The sequence below is a fragment of the Thamnophis sirtalis genome, unplaced genomic scaffold, assembly GCF_051295495.1.
Source record: "Thamnophis sirtalis isolate CommonGarterSnake01/CBP01778 unplaced genomic scaffold, rThaSir2_p1.2 scaffold_1, whole genome shotgun sequence".
Classification (NCBI taxonomy): domain Eukaryota; kingdom Metazoa; phylum Chordata; class Lepidosauria; order Squamata; family Natricidae; genus Thamnophis; species Thamnophis sirtalis.
In genome coordinates this window covers 78,523,951-78,543,834 of record NW_028261381.1, presented here as the reverse complement: position 1 = coordinate 78,543,834, position 19,884 = coordinate 78,523,951, and the positions used below count along the sequence as shown (strand labels likewise).

Genomic DNA, 19,884 nt, shown 5'->3' with positions numbered 1-19,884 from the left:
CGCAAAACTTCCTTTAATGGGGTGGGCAATCCGAAAGCGAGCGGTGGGGCGATGCTTCAGAAACTTCGGTGCCGAGAAAGGAGCGGCAGGAAGCCGAAAAGCCGCCGATTGAGACCGACCCAGCCGCGCCCCACTCCGCGCAGTGTGGAGGCGGCGGGGCTGGGGGGGGGAGGCGGGGGGTTTGTTGTTCGTGGCTTGACGGGCGAGGGGGCGGCAGGAAGAAAACCCACCGGCATCTAAGCCGGCTCGATCTCGTCTCGCCCTGAAAGGCGGAGGCGGCAAGCACGGGGCGGGGCCTGGGCAGGCTCAGCGACCATAAATGGCGCCCATCCGGCTCTTTGCCCGCAAAGCAGCACGAGCAGCGGCGGCACCCGGACACTGCAGAGCCGGCATCGTTGTCGCGTGGAGCGGCGGCGGCGGGCAGCAGCGGGCAGCATGAAAGGGCCGTCAGCGGTCGGGCCGGCGTCGGAGGTGATCCGCGAGGGCGAGCTGGAGAAGCGCAGCGACAGCCTCTTCCAGCTGTGGAAGAAGAAGCAGGTGGTGCTGAGCAAGGAGAGCCTGAGCCTCTTCTCGCCCGAGGGCGGCGGCGGCAGCGGCGGGGCCGGCGGCAGGGCCCGCGCCAAGGAGCTGCGCTTCGGCTCCATCCAGAAGGTGGACTGCGTGGAGCGCACCGGCAAGTACGTCTACTTCACCATCGTCACCACGGACCGCAAGGAGATCGACTTTCGGTGCCCGGGCGAGAGCTGCTGGAACGCCTCCATCACCATGGCGCTCATCGACTTCCAGAACAAGCGCGCCATCCAGGACTTCAAGAGCCGGCAGGAGGCCGTCGAGCAGGCGGCGGCGGGCAATCGCGACCGGCGGTTGGCTCGGGCGCCCTGAGCCCCGCGCCCTGCCAGTCCCCCGCGGACCAGCCTAGCCGAGGTGAGCGATTGCCGTTGTTTTGACCACTAGTGTAGGTTGCGCTTCTGATCCTCGGTCTCCACTTCTTTCTTCCTCTTCCTCTTCGTCCTTCAGCTCGTTTCCCTCTCTGCTGAGGCTCGCGTCTATTGTGGGAGCCGAGCCTCATAAGTATTTATATTTAAAGACTGTGGAAGTTTGTTCTACATTTGTCTTGGGGTTCAGTCCAGATTTTTGAGAGCTGCATAAGGAGAATGTTAGGGAAGGAGGGGAAGTTTATAACAATAGTAACGAATTGACTAACTATAGCTGTACATACCCGAGATGCACAAGGCATGAGACACAAAGGGTAATTCTGAGCATGTTCCGAGCTAGAAAGCAGCTTGCCTCAAAAGAGTTCATTCATTGGAATGGAGACTGCAACATATTTGAGATTCAAGTGACAGGAACCGGAGGCAGCTGCAGAGGAAGAACAGTTTGAAATCTGCTGTGGTGCACAATTTCTGTCAAAAGGAGCTACTTGTTTTTGCCTCTCCGGAACTAGTGCCTGAGTCACTGAAGGAGCAGGGAAGAATTAGCCCAGCCTCTGTGTTTCTCTAGAGTTTCGCTCTGCTTGATTGACAAGACCTGAAGCCAGGAGATACTGGCCTTCCCAGAATTTCTCTGCTGAATACTGCCTTGAATGTTGCTCAGAGAACTAATGGTATAGGCAAAATTGCCCTTTTTGTGCGTTCAGTCAGTGCCTTTCAAATAGCAAATGTAATTCCGATTTTTTTTTAAAATCTTTCTAAGGTTTATTTTAAAAATGCAAGAGGGGACATATATAGCCCTCTTTTTACAACCTTTCTGCATAGTGCTATATTTTTTGCACAATTATGCCTAGTCACTGGGAGACTTGAAATGATTCCAATAAGTTACTCTCCATTTGCTTATTGGAGACTTCAGTGCAATTTCGGCAAGCAGTCTTAATCTCTACCAAGTTCGGTGAAAGCTCTTAAGCCCAAACTTGGTATTGGTTGCTACTAAGGAAGTGTGTATAGTACTTACGTAGAAGTAAATTTTATTGGGCTCAATAACGCTGACTGTGATGAATATGTATTGTGTGATTTTGCGGCACTTGGTTTTCAGATGCAGACTTTTACCATCTGTTCCTATTCATAGTTTGGAATAGGTTGCAGTGGAGCTAGTTAATGTATTGAGTGAAAATGAATTTCTAAACACTTTAAAAACCCAGTGCAATATATTTCTTGTGCTTGTCATCAGTTACTGTATTACTAAACTCTATTCAGACACTAGATTTTTTTTATTAAAAAGGGTGGGAGGGGGGAGAAGTACCTGCTGTTTTGCATTTTTCCTGTATCCCTAACAGTTTTCTTTTCTTTTTCTTACAATAGATTATACATCTGGATAACAAATACATTTGTCTTGGACTGAACCAAGACAGGATACCAATGAAGGAAAACAAAGGATGCTACTATACCTAGATTTTTTTTCCAGGTGTGATGAGACGACTAAGCAAAGAGGCCAAGCTTCTCCTTAGAGGCATTTATAAACCAAAGAACTTTTTTTAAAAAAAAAGAAGAAAAAAAGACTTAAGGCAAAGAATAAGGTTGTACGTTCAACATCCAACTTTGCATTAAAACATTTTTTTTCTATTTATGAAAAGCAAAGAACATGCAGCACCTGCAGGTGCAAAATCATTTAAATTATTTGTAATATCTATATTTGTATTTATTTTGATAAACATTTGTCTTAAATTGCTTTTAGCATTTGAATATGTCCATTCCAAATAAAATACTTTTTTTACTGTATTTCTGCTGTGTAGTGTTCCCTCTATTAAGAGTGAAATCCTGTGTTCTACTGTAACCTACACTGAGTGCCTACAAAAAAAATGCAAGTGATTAACTAATTTACTAATCCAAAAAGTTGATTCATTGTTTATTCTCTCAAAAAAATTTCTAGGTTTAAAAAAATTCAGAAAACTACCTGTGCCATGATCTATGTACAGAAAAATCCATTCATTATTTCTTCCCAATATTTTTAGTCTACTTAGTCCAGCATGTATAACATAAACATGCATTATATAGGTAATGCCTTGCAGTTAGATTCTACATACTTCACTTGAATAAAGTTCCTGGTTTTAGTTTTTGAATCAAATCACATATCAGGAGCATATACAATAGACAGGTATTTTGAACTAAGGATTGTGTGCTCATCACCTACCTAGCTTATGAGTTGTAAGAGATGCACAAAATTCTCCAACATACTTTTTCAAGAAAGAAGTGAAAACATATAGCTTTGTCCTTCCCATCTTTTGTTATATTATTAACTTTGGCTTTGGTTGAGTGGCTCTGTACATTTAATTGCCTTCCAAATTTGAATTATTAGTGTCCTTCCTAAATTAACTGGTTTTGAAATTAAACCATTTGAATAGCAACCCATCTCCCTGTGGCATTGAGTAATGATACACCAGTATGTGGAGAAAGGTGCTGTAGGTTCCAGAATAAAAGGATGCTTATTTCCCAGACATGTACTTGACTGCCTGATGCCTGAAGTGAACATAAAATTAACCATGCTGGGTGAGGGAAGATGTGCCCAATACTTCTGAGGGAAGCATGACTAGGTAAATATTTGTGCCATCTTTTGCATCCACTTAAAAGATCCACATACATTGTTATGTAAGAATTAACCCATGGTAAAGGCCATTTAAGTATTCAGTTAACAATTTTCTTTCATATTAAGTTTGGAGAAATGTGATAGTCTGCAACTTAACAACCACAACAGAACCCAACATTTTTGTTACTGAGACAGTTGTTAAACGGATTGTGCCCCACTTTGTGATCTTTCTTGCCATAGTTGTTAAGCGAATCATGCTGTTAAGTTAGTAATACAGTTGTTCGGTCAATCTGGCTTCCCCATTGACTTTGCTTTGTCAGAAGGTCGCAAAAGGTGATCACATAACCCAAGGACACTGCAACTGTCATAAATATGAGTCAGTTGCCAAACATCTGAATTTTGATCCCGTGACGATAGGGATGCTACAACAGTGTTAAGTGTGAAACTTGTTCATAAATAAGTGCTGTTGTAACTTTGAATTGTCACTAAATGAACTGTAGTAAGTCGAGGACTACCTGTGCATTTTATGAGAATTATTCAGGGGAAAATAATATTGGATATAGTGATCCTTTAGGAAGGTTTATTTGTGGTTCATGTATTTGTCACATAGTTTTTTAAACCCAGACCCTTAATAATATTAAACATTAACCTTTTTATAACTAACTACATAGCTTGATCAGAATGCTTTGAACCTATTTTTATTTGTATTATTTACTGGACTTACCTTGCTTGTTTGCTACTCACCCCAAAGGCCGCATATAATGTTTGTGTGTGTGTACATGTGCATGTAAACACATTCTCAAAACCCCAAACACATAAATGTAAAAAAAGCACTCTTCTCTTACATAGTCTTCAACAGACCTAAGCAGGGTGAGGCTGCCCTGATTTCTGCAAGGGAAGAGTTCCCTAGAGTGGAGGCAGCTATTAAGTACACCTGCTTCTGTGGCTCCTTTAGGAAACAATCCTGTAGGGATGAGACCTGGATGGAATTGACTTTTTCATAACCAAGATGTGAAATGAACATGGAATCTGAGCATGGTAACTCGTGTCTTAGATCCTACTAGGAAACCAACTGGGAACCACTACAGTTCCTGAAGCAGCAGGGTCATCTCAGTATATTAAGACACACACCTAACTGCCTGGACTGCTGTATTCTGTACTTACTGTATCTTCCAAATGTTCTTCAAGACCACCCACGTTTTAGGAATCCAACCAGGAGATGACCAGAGCATGAGTGACAGTGAACACCGAGTCTGCCTGGAAACGATTGCAATCCTCTGAATGGGTGTAAAATGGACTCTTTACATCTACAAATCCAAAGCCATTCCATATGGGAGGGATTCATTTTGTCTATCTAGTGTCCTGACAGCCTCCAGAACTGGATCAGCTCTGTCATTGCACTGCCTATTTGGCCAGGGGAGAAGATGTATAAGTGCATACCATCAGCGCTTTGCTGATGAATGACTTCCCTCAGTGGTCTAATACAGAAGTTTAAGTCCAGAAGGATGCCCTGTTTGAATGGCACTGAAAAACATGAAGAGGACCAGAAAGATTGTGCTCCTCTGACCCTGATTTTCCAAAGGGGACCTTGACTGCTAAGAGTCCTCTAAGAACTTTGCAGCCATAGGACATCCATTTTCTTCCTTTCCAAGAAACATTGAAGACAGGTTTATAGACCATGCATAGTACTGCTGGTCTAAAGGAGGGTGTAATGCACTCCTTGCTCAAAAAATATTTGCTTGATTTGACTATAGATACCGGACCCTCAATATGTTGCATCAAATCAATTCAGATGGTCCAGGACTTAATGCAGAAGTGGATTTCAATTTATTTTACTACTGGTTCGCTCGTGCACTCGTTCACGGGTGGGTGGGTGGAGCCTCCCACCACTGCCACTACCGGTTCACCCGATCCTGGGCAAATTGGCAGAAACCCACCTCTGATTTAATGGCATGTACAATTTGTGGGCAGTCATGTAAGGTCACTGTTGTGTGAGCTGCACTGGTTCTCGTTAGGTGTTCCAACGCTGGTCATCACTTTCAAAACCTTTCATGGCAGGGAGCCAGGTTACTTGTGGAACTACCTTGTTCTAGTGGTTCCTGCTTGCCCCACCAGATCTGGCAGAGTGGGCAGGTTCCTGGTACCATCAATAAAAAAGGTATCAGTTGGTGGGTTTCTGGACATGTGGTTTTCTGTTAAGGTGCTTGCTGTCTGGAACAGTCTTCCTCCTGAAATATGGACAATCCCTCTAATGTGGACCTTTCAGACGTTTGTGAAGACTTTGCTCTTTCCCCAGGCTTTATATATGTAGTGGTTTCGTGATTTTAGTGAGCTAAGTAGTGGGATTTTTTTGGGTGTGGGGGGGGTGGTTGTTTATCTTGCTTGCCACCCAGAGTTTCTTGTATTAATGGTAGCCATATAAATTGGATTCATAAATAAATAAATGATTGTCATGGCAGCCCTGAAGTTCTGAGCCACGCCAGGCCTCTTGCTAAGAAAAGAAGGCTGAAGTCCCCCAATACTTCAAGCTGGAGAAACTCCGTTTCCCCTCCCTCACCGAACAATCAAGTTGAGTAGTCCTAGCAGGGATGGCGGAGTGCAAGAAGGCGAATGGCACACGAGTGAGGCCAACTGGCTCTTCTTAACCCAGCCACACAGACAACAGAGTTGCAAGGCGGGCCTCATAACTTTCTAATTCATGCTCTCTTTGAACAGATCTTGCTTTTCAAGTAGTGCTCAGACAACCTGTAACCACCAGCTGGCATTGTATCTGCCCAGAAGCAGTTTCTTCCTTTTCAAATACTCCTCCAAGTTTAGCTCTGGTAAGCAAGAGGAAGCATCAGCTTGTGTTATAGAGAGGCAATTTGAATACATAATTTGTAACATTCAGGCAAGGAGGGATAGGCCTGGAGTGAACTCAAGGCCTCCAATAATAGCATCTATGTTCACAAAGCCTTTTGAGGTTGAAAGTACTTTATAAACATTTTTAAAAACATCCTTCCTTCAAACATGTAAGTAGGCCAGTATCTCTGCATTGCAGATGGTTGTAGAATGGAAAGGGGAATTTATAGAGACAACAGGAGATGTGTACACACAGGCCAGATTCACACAACTTGCTAAGCCTTAATGTAATAAGTAAACCCATAAGGCCATAAGTTAGACTTATTCATCATGATTTCTTAAATCATGGCTTACAATTATGTGTAAACTCATTGCTTCACTCTAGTGAACTTTTAATTGTAACTTGGGTGAGACTTGTACTCTACTTAATTAATTATGGAGCAAATAATGCTGAAATCAATATGTCTTTAAGCTTGTCTTATATTGTTAATTCTAGCATTATCCAATAGAAATTACCATTTGGGCTTCTACTACAATGTAATAATATAAGTTGTCTCATCAACTATCACTAGGAGTAAAAAAAGGGGGGGATTATGCTGCAGAATACAGCAATATTTTCTAGATAGGAAATAAAAGGCATTTTATATGTAGCTCTATGTAGCTGTGATTTCCTGTTTTTTGTATTAAGATAGCCAGTCACATGCTACATGTTACATCTATTCTGTTATGTTGATGAGAATGTGCAATTGTGTGCACAAGTAAATATTTCCTTTTCTTGGTACTTTTTCTAGCCAAAATTCAACTGTCTAAAATCTGTAATAACCATTGGAATAGTAGTCTACTATATTCCAAAGTACAGCATTCTAAAGTTTTTTTTTTTTTTTAAAGTATTTTCCCAGACGTTTTAAACAATGGTTTAGTACTATTGCATTTTAAGGTGTGATTCTGGTATTATATAAGTTGTAAATAATAAAAATACAGTATTTGAAGGTAATCCTGTCCGCAATGCCTCACCATGAGAAAGGTCATGGTTGAACCAGGATTCTGCAGGGACTACAGCTGCTTTTCTGTGGCGGCAAAATTAATAGAAGAAAACGTAAATGAAAATGCCAGGAAAGGAAACAATGGTAGTCATAGCCATTTTTGGAGAGGAGAACAATGGCAGCCACAGCCATTTTTAGCTAGAAAAATGCTATAACCTTGTGACAAATGCATGTAGGGGCTGCAATGTGACAACCTACTTGTCCGCTGCCTGGAACAAGGGATCCTTCTGGCTCTTAACACCAAAAATTGTAGAATACGTCTAGAAAAACACTGCTGTTCTTTTGGCTGGTTTCTTAGCTGCGCTTGGAAGCACCTCTGGCAACAGCAAATTAAGGGTTAAAATCTCAGTGGGCTTTTGCTGGGTCCAACACTAGTTTTCTTACCTTTGGAAATTCCTACCCAACAAGTTATGCAAATATTCCTTTATGATGATATAAATTATTTCCTTTAAAATATAATATTAACAACCCCAAATGACTGAAAATAAGCTTTCCACGTGAGCCTTCTTTATGCCAACAACATACATGGAATTAGTCACTGAGTTTTCTCTTCTTTTTGAGGGATCTTCTTCTTCAAGAGATAGAAAAAGAGAGGTACATTCACCATTAGCTGTAAATAGCCAAAGGAGGAAACCCCAAATTGTCTATATAGAAATCCTCCTATTGTTGGGCCAAATGTCCGTATCAGTGGAGTAACTGAAGCACTGATTCCAAGCATGGCACCTATGAGAAACAATGAAAAAATCAGACAGCATAGATCAAAATTCATTTTGTGATCTGCTCTAGCTCCAATGGATTAAAAAGATCAGTGTCTGAAGAATTAAATACATGCACCCTGAGTATAAATGGGCTCTGTTCCTAGAACATGCTTGATCCAATCAGCCACTCCTCTAGTCAACCAATCCCACACTAAGCACTTTGGAAACATAATATTTGCAAACGTTCCCAGAATTGCCTGGAATCCCAGAGACCTCATATGCCCAAAGAGTATTGTAGTTTTGTATACTACCCAGAGTAGAATACTCTGGATTGGTGGGCAATAAATTTAAAATAAACCAGTTTGGGTGCCATACCCAAAAAATTCTGGACAGCACCTAGGAAATATGGACTGACAAAATGTCCACCTGTCAATTACAAAAGGCCATACTCCTTGAGTCTGCATATATATTATGTTCATACATTATCACATTCTAGGTTCTTGAGAAGAACATGATGTATATGAAGGCCAACACCAGCTAAAAAACTGGCAACTGTGATTTCACATTTTTGTTTATATAATTATCACAAAATGCAAAGACCTGCAGATAAAGGTGGAACAACTGTGGCAAAAGAAAACAGAAACTACCAACAGTATTAGGTGCCTTGGGTGCAATTCTAAAATAACTGTAACACCACTTAAACACCATCAGCATTGACAAAATCAATCTATTTCAAAAGACAGCTTTACTTGGAACAACTTATATCCTGCAACGATACCTTTATCACCATCAAACAACAACATCTGCCCACCCAGATCCTTGGGAAGGACTTGATAGGTCGATCAAGATGCCAAATCCAATCTGACTGTACAAACAACAATAATGCCATCACTAGCCCTTTCCTACAGAATGAGGCAGGAAGTAGCAGGTGAGGCTTGACCATTATAGCCAATCAGTGTTTGGGATGTATGTTCTGTGCCATCAGATCTTGGTAGTGGGATCTGTAAGAGAAAGGTCTGTTTTCTCAGCCCCTGACCCTCCACCTCTTTTTTCAGATGACCAGGCAAGCAATATGGGTCAACAGGTTGGCTTCCCATAACACAGTTCATTGTGGGAGCTAAATTAATCTTGTGCACTGGTTAAAATTAACCACTTGACAACCTGACCAGTTGACTCTTTTGATATTTCCCCAACACATTAATTGCTCCATTGGTTCCTTGACAGAATTCTGTGAACAAGACAATTCTAATGCTGGCCCCATTTTAGGTGACATGATTGCTAAGAACATCTTGTGCAAAGGTGGCTAAATGTTGCTTTAATTTTGTGGGCTTTTAAAACCCTGGATATCTCATAATAAAAAGATAGGTAGGTAGGTAGGTAGGTAGGTAGGTAGGTAGGTAGGTAGGTAGATAGATAGATAGATAGATAGATATTGTAGATAGATATTGTAGATGATAGATGATAGATAGATAGATAGATATTTTAGATAGATAGATATTGTAGATAGATAGATCGATATTGTAGATGATAGATAGATAGATAGATAGATAGATAGATAGATAGATAGATAGATAGATATCATGTGATTATGGTTTTACTTTCTGGTTTGTTGTAATGATTGGTGCCCCACATTTGGATATAACTCAGAATTATGATTCACTTACTGAAAGCAAAAGTTTCATATTTCTTGTATCCAGAGTTAGAAAAGGAGAAATATATAGAAGACTGGGCTGCAGCTTCATCCCTGCATCTCTAGGTCAGTGAAACTATGCTTTATATGCTAATTATGCATTATTATGATGAGTTTCACTTGATTTGAGTATTGCCTATACAGATCTATTTGATGTACTTTTCTTATTATGTTTCTTAAATTATCTGGAAATTTTCTTAGCTGGAAGCCTACCACCTGCTTGACAGCAAAACAAGAATGAAAATAATTGCACAGCAAGAGTTCATTAAAAGGACCAGTCATTTAATGGGATGCTTTCCACTGACAGGGAATGGTAAAGGGTGTGATAGAGGAAATCTGCGGGTAACTGAGGTAACATGCAGTTCCACCCCGGGCCAAAAATGGGTGTTGAAGCTTTTTTAAATAATTGTGTTAGCTTGGGAGTCACTTGCACTGCAGTAATTGCTAGGTATGGATTTAGTAAAAATAGCCTAAATGTTTAATATATTTTGTCCATTGGCACACGCTGACCCTAGTTTACTTTTTTGGGAAGGCCAGCACTTCTTTGCATGATAGAATTAATCATTTATTTTTAGAGCTGAAAGGATCGGAACTATGCTAGCTACAAGCTTTTGTTCAAGGCTCTTCTGTGCTTTAGTTCAAATCCTCAAATTTAAATATAGCACAAATTCCAAACATGTTTTACCCAGTGACTTGTCATTTCCTATCTAATACCCCCAAGTACCAGCCACCTCCTGCTGTAAAGTTTGACACATATATCCATAACACATGGGGGATGAGCTGGGAACTCACAGACTTTTTTGGGGGGCGGGGAGCAATATGTATGAGCATCCAGGCACACAGGCACCCTTTCTTCTATTCCTTTAAGTCCTGAAATCCTGTTTCTGCTCCTAAGCCCTGTTCCTAGTTTTCTGCTGCTTTTAAGCCGACGTAAGCAGTCCTTCTCAGTTGTCAACTCATAATCATCTACGCAAATCAGACTCAGGATAAGCCGCTGAACTGGCTTCCTTATGTGATTCAGGTTGCCTCTGGGCCAAGGAAGCAAGCTGAGCAGGCTCCGTCTCCCTGACAAAAGCTCTTTTGAGAAACAGTCTGGACCAGTTGCAGCTGCTGCTTTCAACTTCCCCAACACCCTCCATTTCAAAAGGTTTGGCCAGAACCCAATAATGAGAGAGTGCAGAGAATGTCCAGGCCATAAATACTGTGACTAGCAATATCAAACTTAATTTCAGCCGTGTTTTTGTTAAAATTGGATTCAGAGAAGTGAGGCCCTTCCCGATATTTACTTAGATAATGAAGTTTAAATTCTTATTTAGTTTCTCTGGATAGTTTATCAACTAGAAAATTATTACAGACAATCATCATAAAAATCATTGTTTCCTAGGGAACAGCTAGGGAGATTTTAAATGCTAGAACAGGGGTCCCCGACCCCGGGCCACAGCCCACTCCCGGGCCTTGAGCCCTTCAGAACCGGGCCATGGAAGTGAACGTGCATTCCCATTTGCGCAACCAGTGGGCAAACACATGCACCTGCGCTCCATTTGCACAAGTAGTAGGCACACACACTCGCTGCTCGCACTAATGGAGCTATGCTCGCATACCCGCTTGTCCGCTGTTTGCGGGGACTCATCAAAGGTGGTATTCAGCAGTTCTGATCAGTTCTGGAGAACTGGTAGCGGAAATTTTGAGTAGTTCGGAGAACCGGTAAATACCACCTCTGACTGGTCTCACCCCCATCTATTCTCTGCCTCCTGAGTCCCAGCTGATTGGGAGGAAATGGGGATTTTGCAGTAACTTTCCCCTGCCACACCCATCAAACCAAGCCCACAGAATCGGTAGTAAACATTTTTGAATCCCACCACTGGAAATCATCCCCCCGCCGCGGCTGGTCTGCAACGCCAGAATATTTGAGCAACTTTGGGGGGTAGAATGTGATTCTTGTGTGTCGGCTAGGGATTCCTTGGAGAGGAAGCATCTAAGACATCAAAAGCTTTTGAGAATTAACCTTTCCATGTGTGGCCCATATACATGATTACTGCCATCATCATCCAACATATAATCTCAATGGCTATTCTGAAGGACTTCTGATTGGAGCTACCAGTTGAGAAAAGAGCGTGTAGGTTGGGGAGTTGCTTGGCTGTGTGATGGGGTGGAGTGGGATGGGATCTGTCTTGAATTGCAGATAGGGTCACATATCATCCAAAGTCATCCAGGCATAAAAAAAGCCATGCAGAAAGAACATTCACTAGGAAATTAATCTCAGGAAATGCTGCATGATTTTACTTCTTTGTTAACAACTGGGTCATTAAGTAATATGGGTCACTGGCTTCCTTGCAGGCATTTTTTGGTAACTCCAGCTCTTTTGATTCTAACTAGTTTTCACCGGCTTGGCAGATATGCAATTCCAGTAAGATGACCCTTTTCTTCTGTGTCCAATTATGTGAGAGCTGCAGAGACTTTGGAACTTGGCATTGCTTCCTGCAGAGCTCTAAAAGGTTCCTAGGCAGAGAGAGCATGATGTACCAGACTGTTGCCAATGCTCATTTTTGGAAAGCAGTGGACCAAAACCAAGTAGCACATCCAAAAGGAAACATTAATCAGAAAGAGAAAAGAGCGAGCCTTACCTGTGTCAGAAACAGGGACTGACTTGGTCAGGATGTTATCGGCAATGACACCGACAACACTGAAGGAAAACACCATGGGGGGCACAATGACGCAATAATGAAAGACATTGGTCATCAGGACCTGTGAGAAAGAAGGGTAAGGTAAAGGTAAAGGTTCCCCTCACACATATGTGCTAGTTGTTCCTGACTGTAGGGGGCAGTGCTCATCTGTTTCAAAGCCGGAGAGCCAGCGCTGTCCGAAGATGTCTCTGTGGTCATGTGGCCGGCATGCCTAAATGCCAAAGATGCATGGAACTCTGTTACTTTCCCACCAAAGGTGGTTCCTATTTTTCTACTTGCATTTTTACATGCTTTTGAACTTCTAGGTTGGCAGAAGCTGGGACAAGTAACAGGAGCTCACTCCATTATGCGGCACTAGGGATTCGAACTGCCAACCTTTCTGATTGACAAGCTCAGTGTCTTAGCCACTGAGCCATCACGTCCCAAAAGAAGAGTAGCAGGTCACAATATTCAGAAAGATCTTCTTACCAACTTTTCAGGTTCCACAAATGATTTCAAATCTACCTGTCCCAAAATATATTGGTGTACAGGAACTACAGTAGTCCTTGACTTACCAATTCATTTAGTGATTGCTCACAACTGCACTGAAAAAACGTAGGACCATTTTTCACGCTTATGACCTTTGCAGCATCCCCGTGGTCATATGATCCAAATTCGCATGACACTTGGCAACCGACTCATATTTATGATGGTGGCAGTTTCCCGGGGTCACGTAATCCACCTTTTGCCACCTTCTGACAAATAAAGTCAACGGGGAAGCTAGTTTCATTTCTCAACCATGTAGCTAACTTAACACCTGCAGTGATTCACTTAACAACTGTGGCAAGAAAAGTCATAAAATGGAGCAAAAGTCACTTAACAAATGTCTCACTTAGCAGCAGAAATGTTGGGCTCAGTTGTGGTCATACATTAAGGACTACCCATAATTGGTTCCGTTCTATTTGCACAAATGACTTGGGATGGATATGGGCGATGGGTTTCCCCAAAGAGCAGAATGCCAATTGCTCAGGAGAAGTTGTGAAATAAATTCATAAATTGTGAAATAAAGTGACACTGATCAGGTCCTGATGATCTGGAATGAATGGGTGTGGATGCTATTAAAAAGCTTAGTTGACATTTGTTTAGGCTGTTATTATTAGATCTTTATTGCAGGGCACATCTATATAGCCCTGTTAGTGGCAGGATATAACTGAACTGTTTGATGTTTGTGTCTTCATCCCAGGGGACTCTGGGACAGCCCAACATCATCTGGTGGCACAACTCACTTTTTCTGCTTCTTGAACCACCATTACAGGAGCAGAATGGCTCACTGGGACAACATTTGGCAGCCAACAACTTGCAAATAAACTGAACTGGAACTATTATCCATGTCTTAAAGTCCCCAGTCACAGTTCTGAGGATTGGCAACTGACCACAGTTCTGAGGATTAGTACGTATCATAGACAATATTGGACCATTCAAAACTACTGGCTTAATAATTATTTTCATAGATGAAGGCTGCTGATGTTAGCAGGGGAACTGATACTGTCAATTTTTAATGGGGGAAGATGCCTATAGTATCTCCTCCCTCCACTATTATATAACAATATGGTCAAAAATTACTCCCTCTCTTATCTTCACATAGTCTCAGCTGAAGTGCCATCTGATTTGACAGAATTCTTGGGATAGTCACATAGTGTGGATGAAATCCTTACAACATACTGGCTTGATTATTATTAATAGTTGTATTCCTCTCCCTTCCAGCAGATCAGTTTCACTGCTAACTCTTTGTTCTGATTTAATTAGGATTCTTCTAGTTTAAATACACAATGGACAGTTGATGAGCAGATTAAGACTATTCCTAATGGAAAAGAATTGTTAGTATGTAAAGGTCCCTGCCAAGAGTTTGTAATCTAGATGATAAATTGCAGCAGAATATTCATTTCTCCAGTCTCCTAGGAGTCAAAGATTGCCTTATATAATGGGAACCTTTTAACAGTCCAGGAAGTTTCTACTTTCAATTATCCATAGAGTGACTCATCATCTAAGATAACCGATTCCCTGTGAATTAGGACACTATGGAGCCTGAGAGGATGGGTTGGGCCTGTTCAACATCACATTTTCCATGACTGGTTCAATCATTTACCTTTAAAGTTTTCTGTATCAGCCTGCACTAGTGCATACACTGTATGTGAGAAAAATATTCTCCTAATATGGCTTTAGCTCAAGAAAGGAAGCAGTATATTTAGGCATTTTCTTGGTTCTTCTCCAAAATCCTTTCCCCGAATTGTCTTGGGGCTAAACTTTGCAACATGATACTTCCCTAATATGATATGCACAGCAATATCAGCATAGATTATTAACATTAAATCATGATTCCCCAAATACATGAAAGGCGGGACATGGAATTTAGGATTTGGGGAACCAGTTTGGCTTGCTCGCTTGTAAGTGACTTCATTGAACTTTAATGAGCTAAAATTTCTCTCAGTTATGTAGATCAGTTTGCAATGCATATACAGCATGGCAAGGACAATCTTTTTGTACTACACTACTGTAGTATAGATGCTTAAAATCTTGATTCCACATAAATATGGACTCTAGATTTTGGAATGTTTCTAGGATTTCTTCAGTTTGGGGAGATGTTCAATGGTAGAGACCCCAGTTTGTGTGCAAAAAGTCATTAATTCAATCCTTGACTTTCTGAGTTCTGAGGATCAAGTAGGAATTGATGGGAAAGATTTGTCTAGAAAGTTATTGGTTTAATCCCTTCAAATAATGTCCTAGAACTTGTTTTCTTTTCATTTGTTGTCACTTCACAAAATTCTTCAATACTGTAACAAGTCACTTTTGTAAATCCAACATAGGGATGTTATCCAGGTTGAACTTTTTGTTTGTATATCCCTTTTAAGTATTAAAATATCAACTGGTTTCATTTGTATATCCAGTGTAACAACTTTTCTCATATTATTATAGACTGTCATTTTAAAAACCACTTTCAGATCAGTCTCGTCCAGCAAAACTTGTTCCTTTCCCATAACATCTTTTAAACACAACATGTCTATAATGGCAGACACCTTTAAAATTAACTTCTGGGTTCATTGTTCACAAACACCCCTCAAAATGTCCAATGTTGAAGTATTGTGCTCCGTTCTATATTAGTAGCTCTAATTCTTCTCCTTTAATTGTAATCTTTAGTTCCTTCTGGTTCCTTCTAGTGTCCAACCTTCAATCTCATCCTATTATGGTTTTTTTTAAGAATTCAAAACAGCAGCATTCCCTCCTTATTTCAAATTCATCTGGACTCTTAGTCAGTTTGTACTTTTCCAAAATTAATCTTCTAATCACCTTTTGCTGTTTATTTTTTTAAAGTTTTTTTTAATTCCTTACATTTATATTTAAAGTTTCTTTCACAAATAATTCAACAAGATTCATATGGTACTGTAAAACATGTTCCAAAGGCTCTTAATAGCTGAAAAGCAGTTAATAAGTGATTTCAAAAAGAAGTATGCAAACTCAGTATCATAATAGCAATAGCACTTAGACTTATATACTGCTTCATAGTGCTTTACAGCCCTCTCTAAGCGGTTTACAGAGTCAGCATATTGATACCCCCAACAATCTGGGCGTCAAAGGTTCTGACCACGGTTTGGACATGGTTTCCCTCATCTCCCAGAATTATAAACGATGTCTGATGTTAATGATGACAAGAATATGGCTGATTGATCACACAAATAAGAATCAAGAATCATGGGGAATATAGCCAAAATCACCAGGGCTTTTTTCTTTTAAGACTCCAAGAAGCCTTGGGGTTGCTGGCAAAATGTTCATATGAGCTTTCCATCTCGGGCATTTTTTCTCTATTTTAAAAAATTCTTTGAAGTCAATGGCCCAATAAGTGAGAGTATCTTGGGCTTCTTGATTGTACTATTTGAACAAAAAAAGTATTTGATCCTAGAAAAAGCTTGGGAAAATATAGATAAGGAGCTAAAAAGCAAATGGCTGTTCTTTGCCCTTACATCAATAGTGTCCACTGGCAATGCCAAAAAAAGAGAGAGAAAGTCAAAATGACAGCCACAACAGTGTGATCAAAACCCCACCCATTTTTATGAGTGAATTGAATATGAGATTCACATTAAAATAAGTGAAGCTTTGCTTGTGCCATTGAAGTTGACATACTCAATGTCTTGTTTTGTCTGTCCAGTCCCAATCTGTTGCCTTGTCTTCTCTTCAGCACTGTAAGAATGCTTTATAAATAAATATATCATTGAAATTTCCTGGAAATGAAGTAATGCTCTGCCTCCAGTCTTCCTTTTCTTTGTATTTACAATATACATGGTTCAAGATCTTGGAGTGGTGAGAAAAATCCAATATCAGCCCACTAAGCTCAAAGAGAATGCTTAATGTTTTCATTTCACACAAAGGCATATTCTCTAGTGCTAAAGCACTCCCCAAAATAAATTTGAATGTTGCTTTTTTAATATTCATGAAAACGTAGTCGACAATTTAAAACATTCTCAGCTTAGGAGACTTTTGCATGATTATTCTGCCAGACTAGTTCCTAGGGATGTGATACTTGGGGCCATTCAGAAGCAGTCAAACTACATACATATATGGTGCATAAGCGCACCAGCGTGCCTTCCGTCCCTGTCCTACTGTCTCCATTTATTCGTACCCATTTAGTGTATTCATATCTATGCTTATACTTATACCTGTTATCTTTTACATGTTTGACAAACTAAATAAAATAAACATCTAGTATCCCTGGGTTCACCGACAAATGCGCGATAGACATATGCGCGCTGACAAAACCGCGATGTCAAAATCGCGCCTTCAAAATCGCTAATTGATTTTCGACAATAGCGCGCCGACAAATGCGTGATGACAAAATCGCGTCATCAACAAACTATACACAGCCCAGTGAGTGTGCTGGACCTTTAACATAGTGGGACGCATATACGTACGTTATAACCCTAACCCTAACCCTAATTTTTTTATATTTTATTGTGCTTGTCATCGCAGTTTTGTCGGCGCGATTTTGACGTCACGAATTTGTGGGCGCAATTTTGACATCGCGTTTTAATCGGCGCTATTTTATTGCCAATTTTAGCTGGGTCAGTGAGGAGCATCATTGAGAGATCACACAACTTTGCCTCTGGTCTACTCTAACTAGTAACAGTTCTTTAAGTTTTCAAGTGGAAAATTCTTCCTATTGACTGTCACCTAAGAATGAAGTGGAAGTGTGAGCCTCAATTTTCTGTAGCTGTTCTATTACTGGGCTGGGCTTCCGCTCCAAGACCATCGTTTATTTCCAAGATGCCTCCTATGAAAAGTGATCAGGCTGAACTCTGTCTGGCCCCAGCTTGAGATCTGGGGCATCTTGTTTACTGCTCTCCATTTCACCTCATCCCCCCCCCTTCATCTGTTACCTAAACTTTTTCAGGGCTCTTTTTCAGCACAGCTGGCTTCGGTTAATTTCAGCCTGCATATTTTGGAGGCCACTGAGGGGAAGTGATTCTACGGGGGCGGATGAGGGAAGTGTAACTCGAGAGCTTTGTTAAATGTCTTCCGTACATAAATCTTTTTTTATCAGCCAACTTTATCAGCTGCACACTTTGTTCAGGGATGGACGTGCCTGGGGATCCGTTCAAGTTGTATCGAGATCTCTTTCGCCTTCAAAGGCAAAGAGAGAGATAGTTTCTTATTGGATGCTTAAGCTCAGAGCTTTCAAAAAAATTTATTTGCAAAGAGGACAACAGCCTCCCTTTTCTGTCAGTAGTCATTATGGGAAGCTATTTGTGGCCCCTTTCTTTTAAGGCAGTGTTTCTCAACCTTGGCGACTTTAAGTCCTGTGGACTTCAACTCCCAGAATCCCCCAGCCAGCTGTGCTGGCTGGGGAATTCTGAAAGTTGAAGTCCACAAGACTTAAAGTCCACCAAAGTTGAGAAACACTGTTTAAAGGTTTGTGTGGTCCATTTCCCAGAGTAAGCTTTTTCTCCAAGAGACATCTAAAGTTAGCTGCTGGGTGTGTATGTGGCTGTGTGTCTCAATGTACAGGTGGTTCTTGACTTATGACCACAATTGAGCCCAACATTTATGCTGCTGAGAAAGATATTTGTTAAATAAGTTCTGCCTCATTTTACAATCTTTGTTTCCCTAGTTGTTAAGTGAATCACTGCAATTATTAAGTTAGTAACACAGTTGTTGAGGGAATTTGGCTTCCCCCATTGACTTTGTTTGTCAGAAGTTCATAAAAGGTGAACACATGACCGCCGGACACTGAAGGCATCATAAATATGAGTCAGTTGCCAAACATTTTAATTTTGATCATGTGACCATGGAGATGCTGCAATGTTCATGTGAAAAAAAACGATGTCACTTTTTCAGTGCCATTGTAACTTTGAACGGTCATTAAATGAACTGTTTTAAGTCAAGGACTATCTGTTCTTCTTACTATACTTTGTTCTCTGAATTGAAGCTGATTTTGCTGACATTTTAATATCATGCTGTGATCAGCACTGGTGTTACTGTTAAAATTTAAGATCTTGTGTTAATGGAAACTCTAGGTCCTAGGTTAGCCTGAGGAAAGGGGCCCTTTAATTTTAAACATATGATCCCACATGATGAGCCATTTTGGCCAGAGGGCATTTTAATTTTTGGAAAACAGTGTATATGTTCACTATTTTGGTGATTATTGCTGGATGGATTTTCAGATATAATTTTTGTTTACTTCACATTTCTTTCCTGAGATTCAATTGCATAATCTGCAGTGGACATTATTCCAGCATTTTGTAATCCAAAGCAGTACAAAATTTTGTTGAATCTTACCATAGCAATGCCAACGCCACATAAAACAATAACACTCAGCATAAGCAAAGACTGCTCAGTATACCGACTGGTTAATCTTCCAATTATTAGGCCCTGGACAACCTGGGGGCGGGAGAGGGAGAGAGAGAGAGAGAGAGGAAAAAAAACCAGATTAATCAAGCTCTTTGAAATTTCTAGATTAAGTACAGACTCATATTAAACAATAGTTTCTGCAGAGTATCCAGATCCAAAATTATATTATATCTAGGAGATATTCAATTGACTGAATAACATGCTTTCAGCATTATACGTTCCTGTCTTCTATCATTTGGATCACCAACAGAGAAGAAAGAGATAATTAATGTTCCTTCCAGGATATTCCGTGAAACACACCATGTTTCCTGTCCTAATTTTATTTTTTTTAACAAATGTTTAAAAATAAACCTCCCAGGTGTTCACAAGTGTTTTGATCAAATCCATCAGCTCATTCATTTTGTAAGCGTGTCCATAATATTACAAATGGGCCAAAGAAATCATATTACGCTGATGACATAAAGAAATTACAGTTTAAGAGAATATTATACATAGATCCAGGCAATGGAACTTTGTTGCTTTTAAATAAAACTGGA

General features: G+C 40.7%; 2 protein-coding genes across 3 annotated transcripts in view; one reads left to right on the top strand and one right to left on the bottom strand.

Moving 5' to 3' along the window:
• Positions 1-334: 334 nt before the first annotated feature.
• Positions 335-2,711, top strand: LOC148049576 (pleckstrin homology-like domain family A member 2). The gene is made up of 2 exons (XM_087716893.1): positions 335-924; positions 2,295-2,711. Exon 1 carries the CDS (start codon positions 436-438, stop codon positions 880-882), a length of 447 nt encoding a protein of 148 aa, XP_087573019.1. The 5' UTR covers positions 335-435; the 3' UTR covers positions 883-924; positions 2,295-2,711.
• Positions 2,712-7,890: 5,179 nt separating this feature from the next.
• SLC67A1 (solute carrier family 67 member 1) overlaps positions 7,891-19,884 on the bottom strand; it is a 74,868-nt gene continuing 62,874 nt past the window's right edge. For both annotated transcript variants that reach the window (XM_087716877.1, XM_087716881.1), the window contains 3 exons: positions 19,277-19,378; positions 12,413-12,533; positions 7,891-8,123 (listed from right to left, as the gene is read on the bottom strand). In XM_087716877.1, the coding sequence (XP_087573003.1) occupies positions 7,936-8,123; positions 12,413-12,533; positions 19,277-19,378 (411 nt within the window). In that variant the 3' untranslated portion in view covers positions 7,891-7,935. The remainder of the gene's footprint in view (positions 8,124-12,412; positions 12,534-19,276; positions 19,379-19,884) is intronic.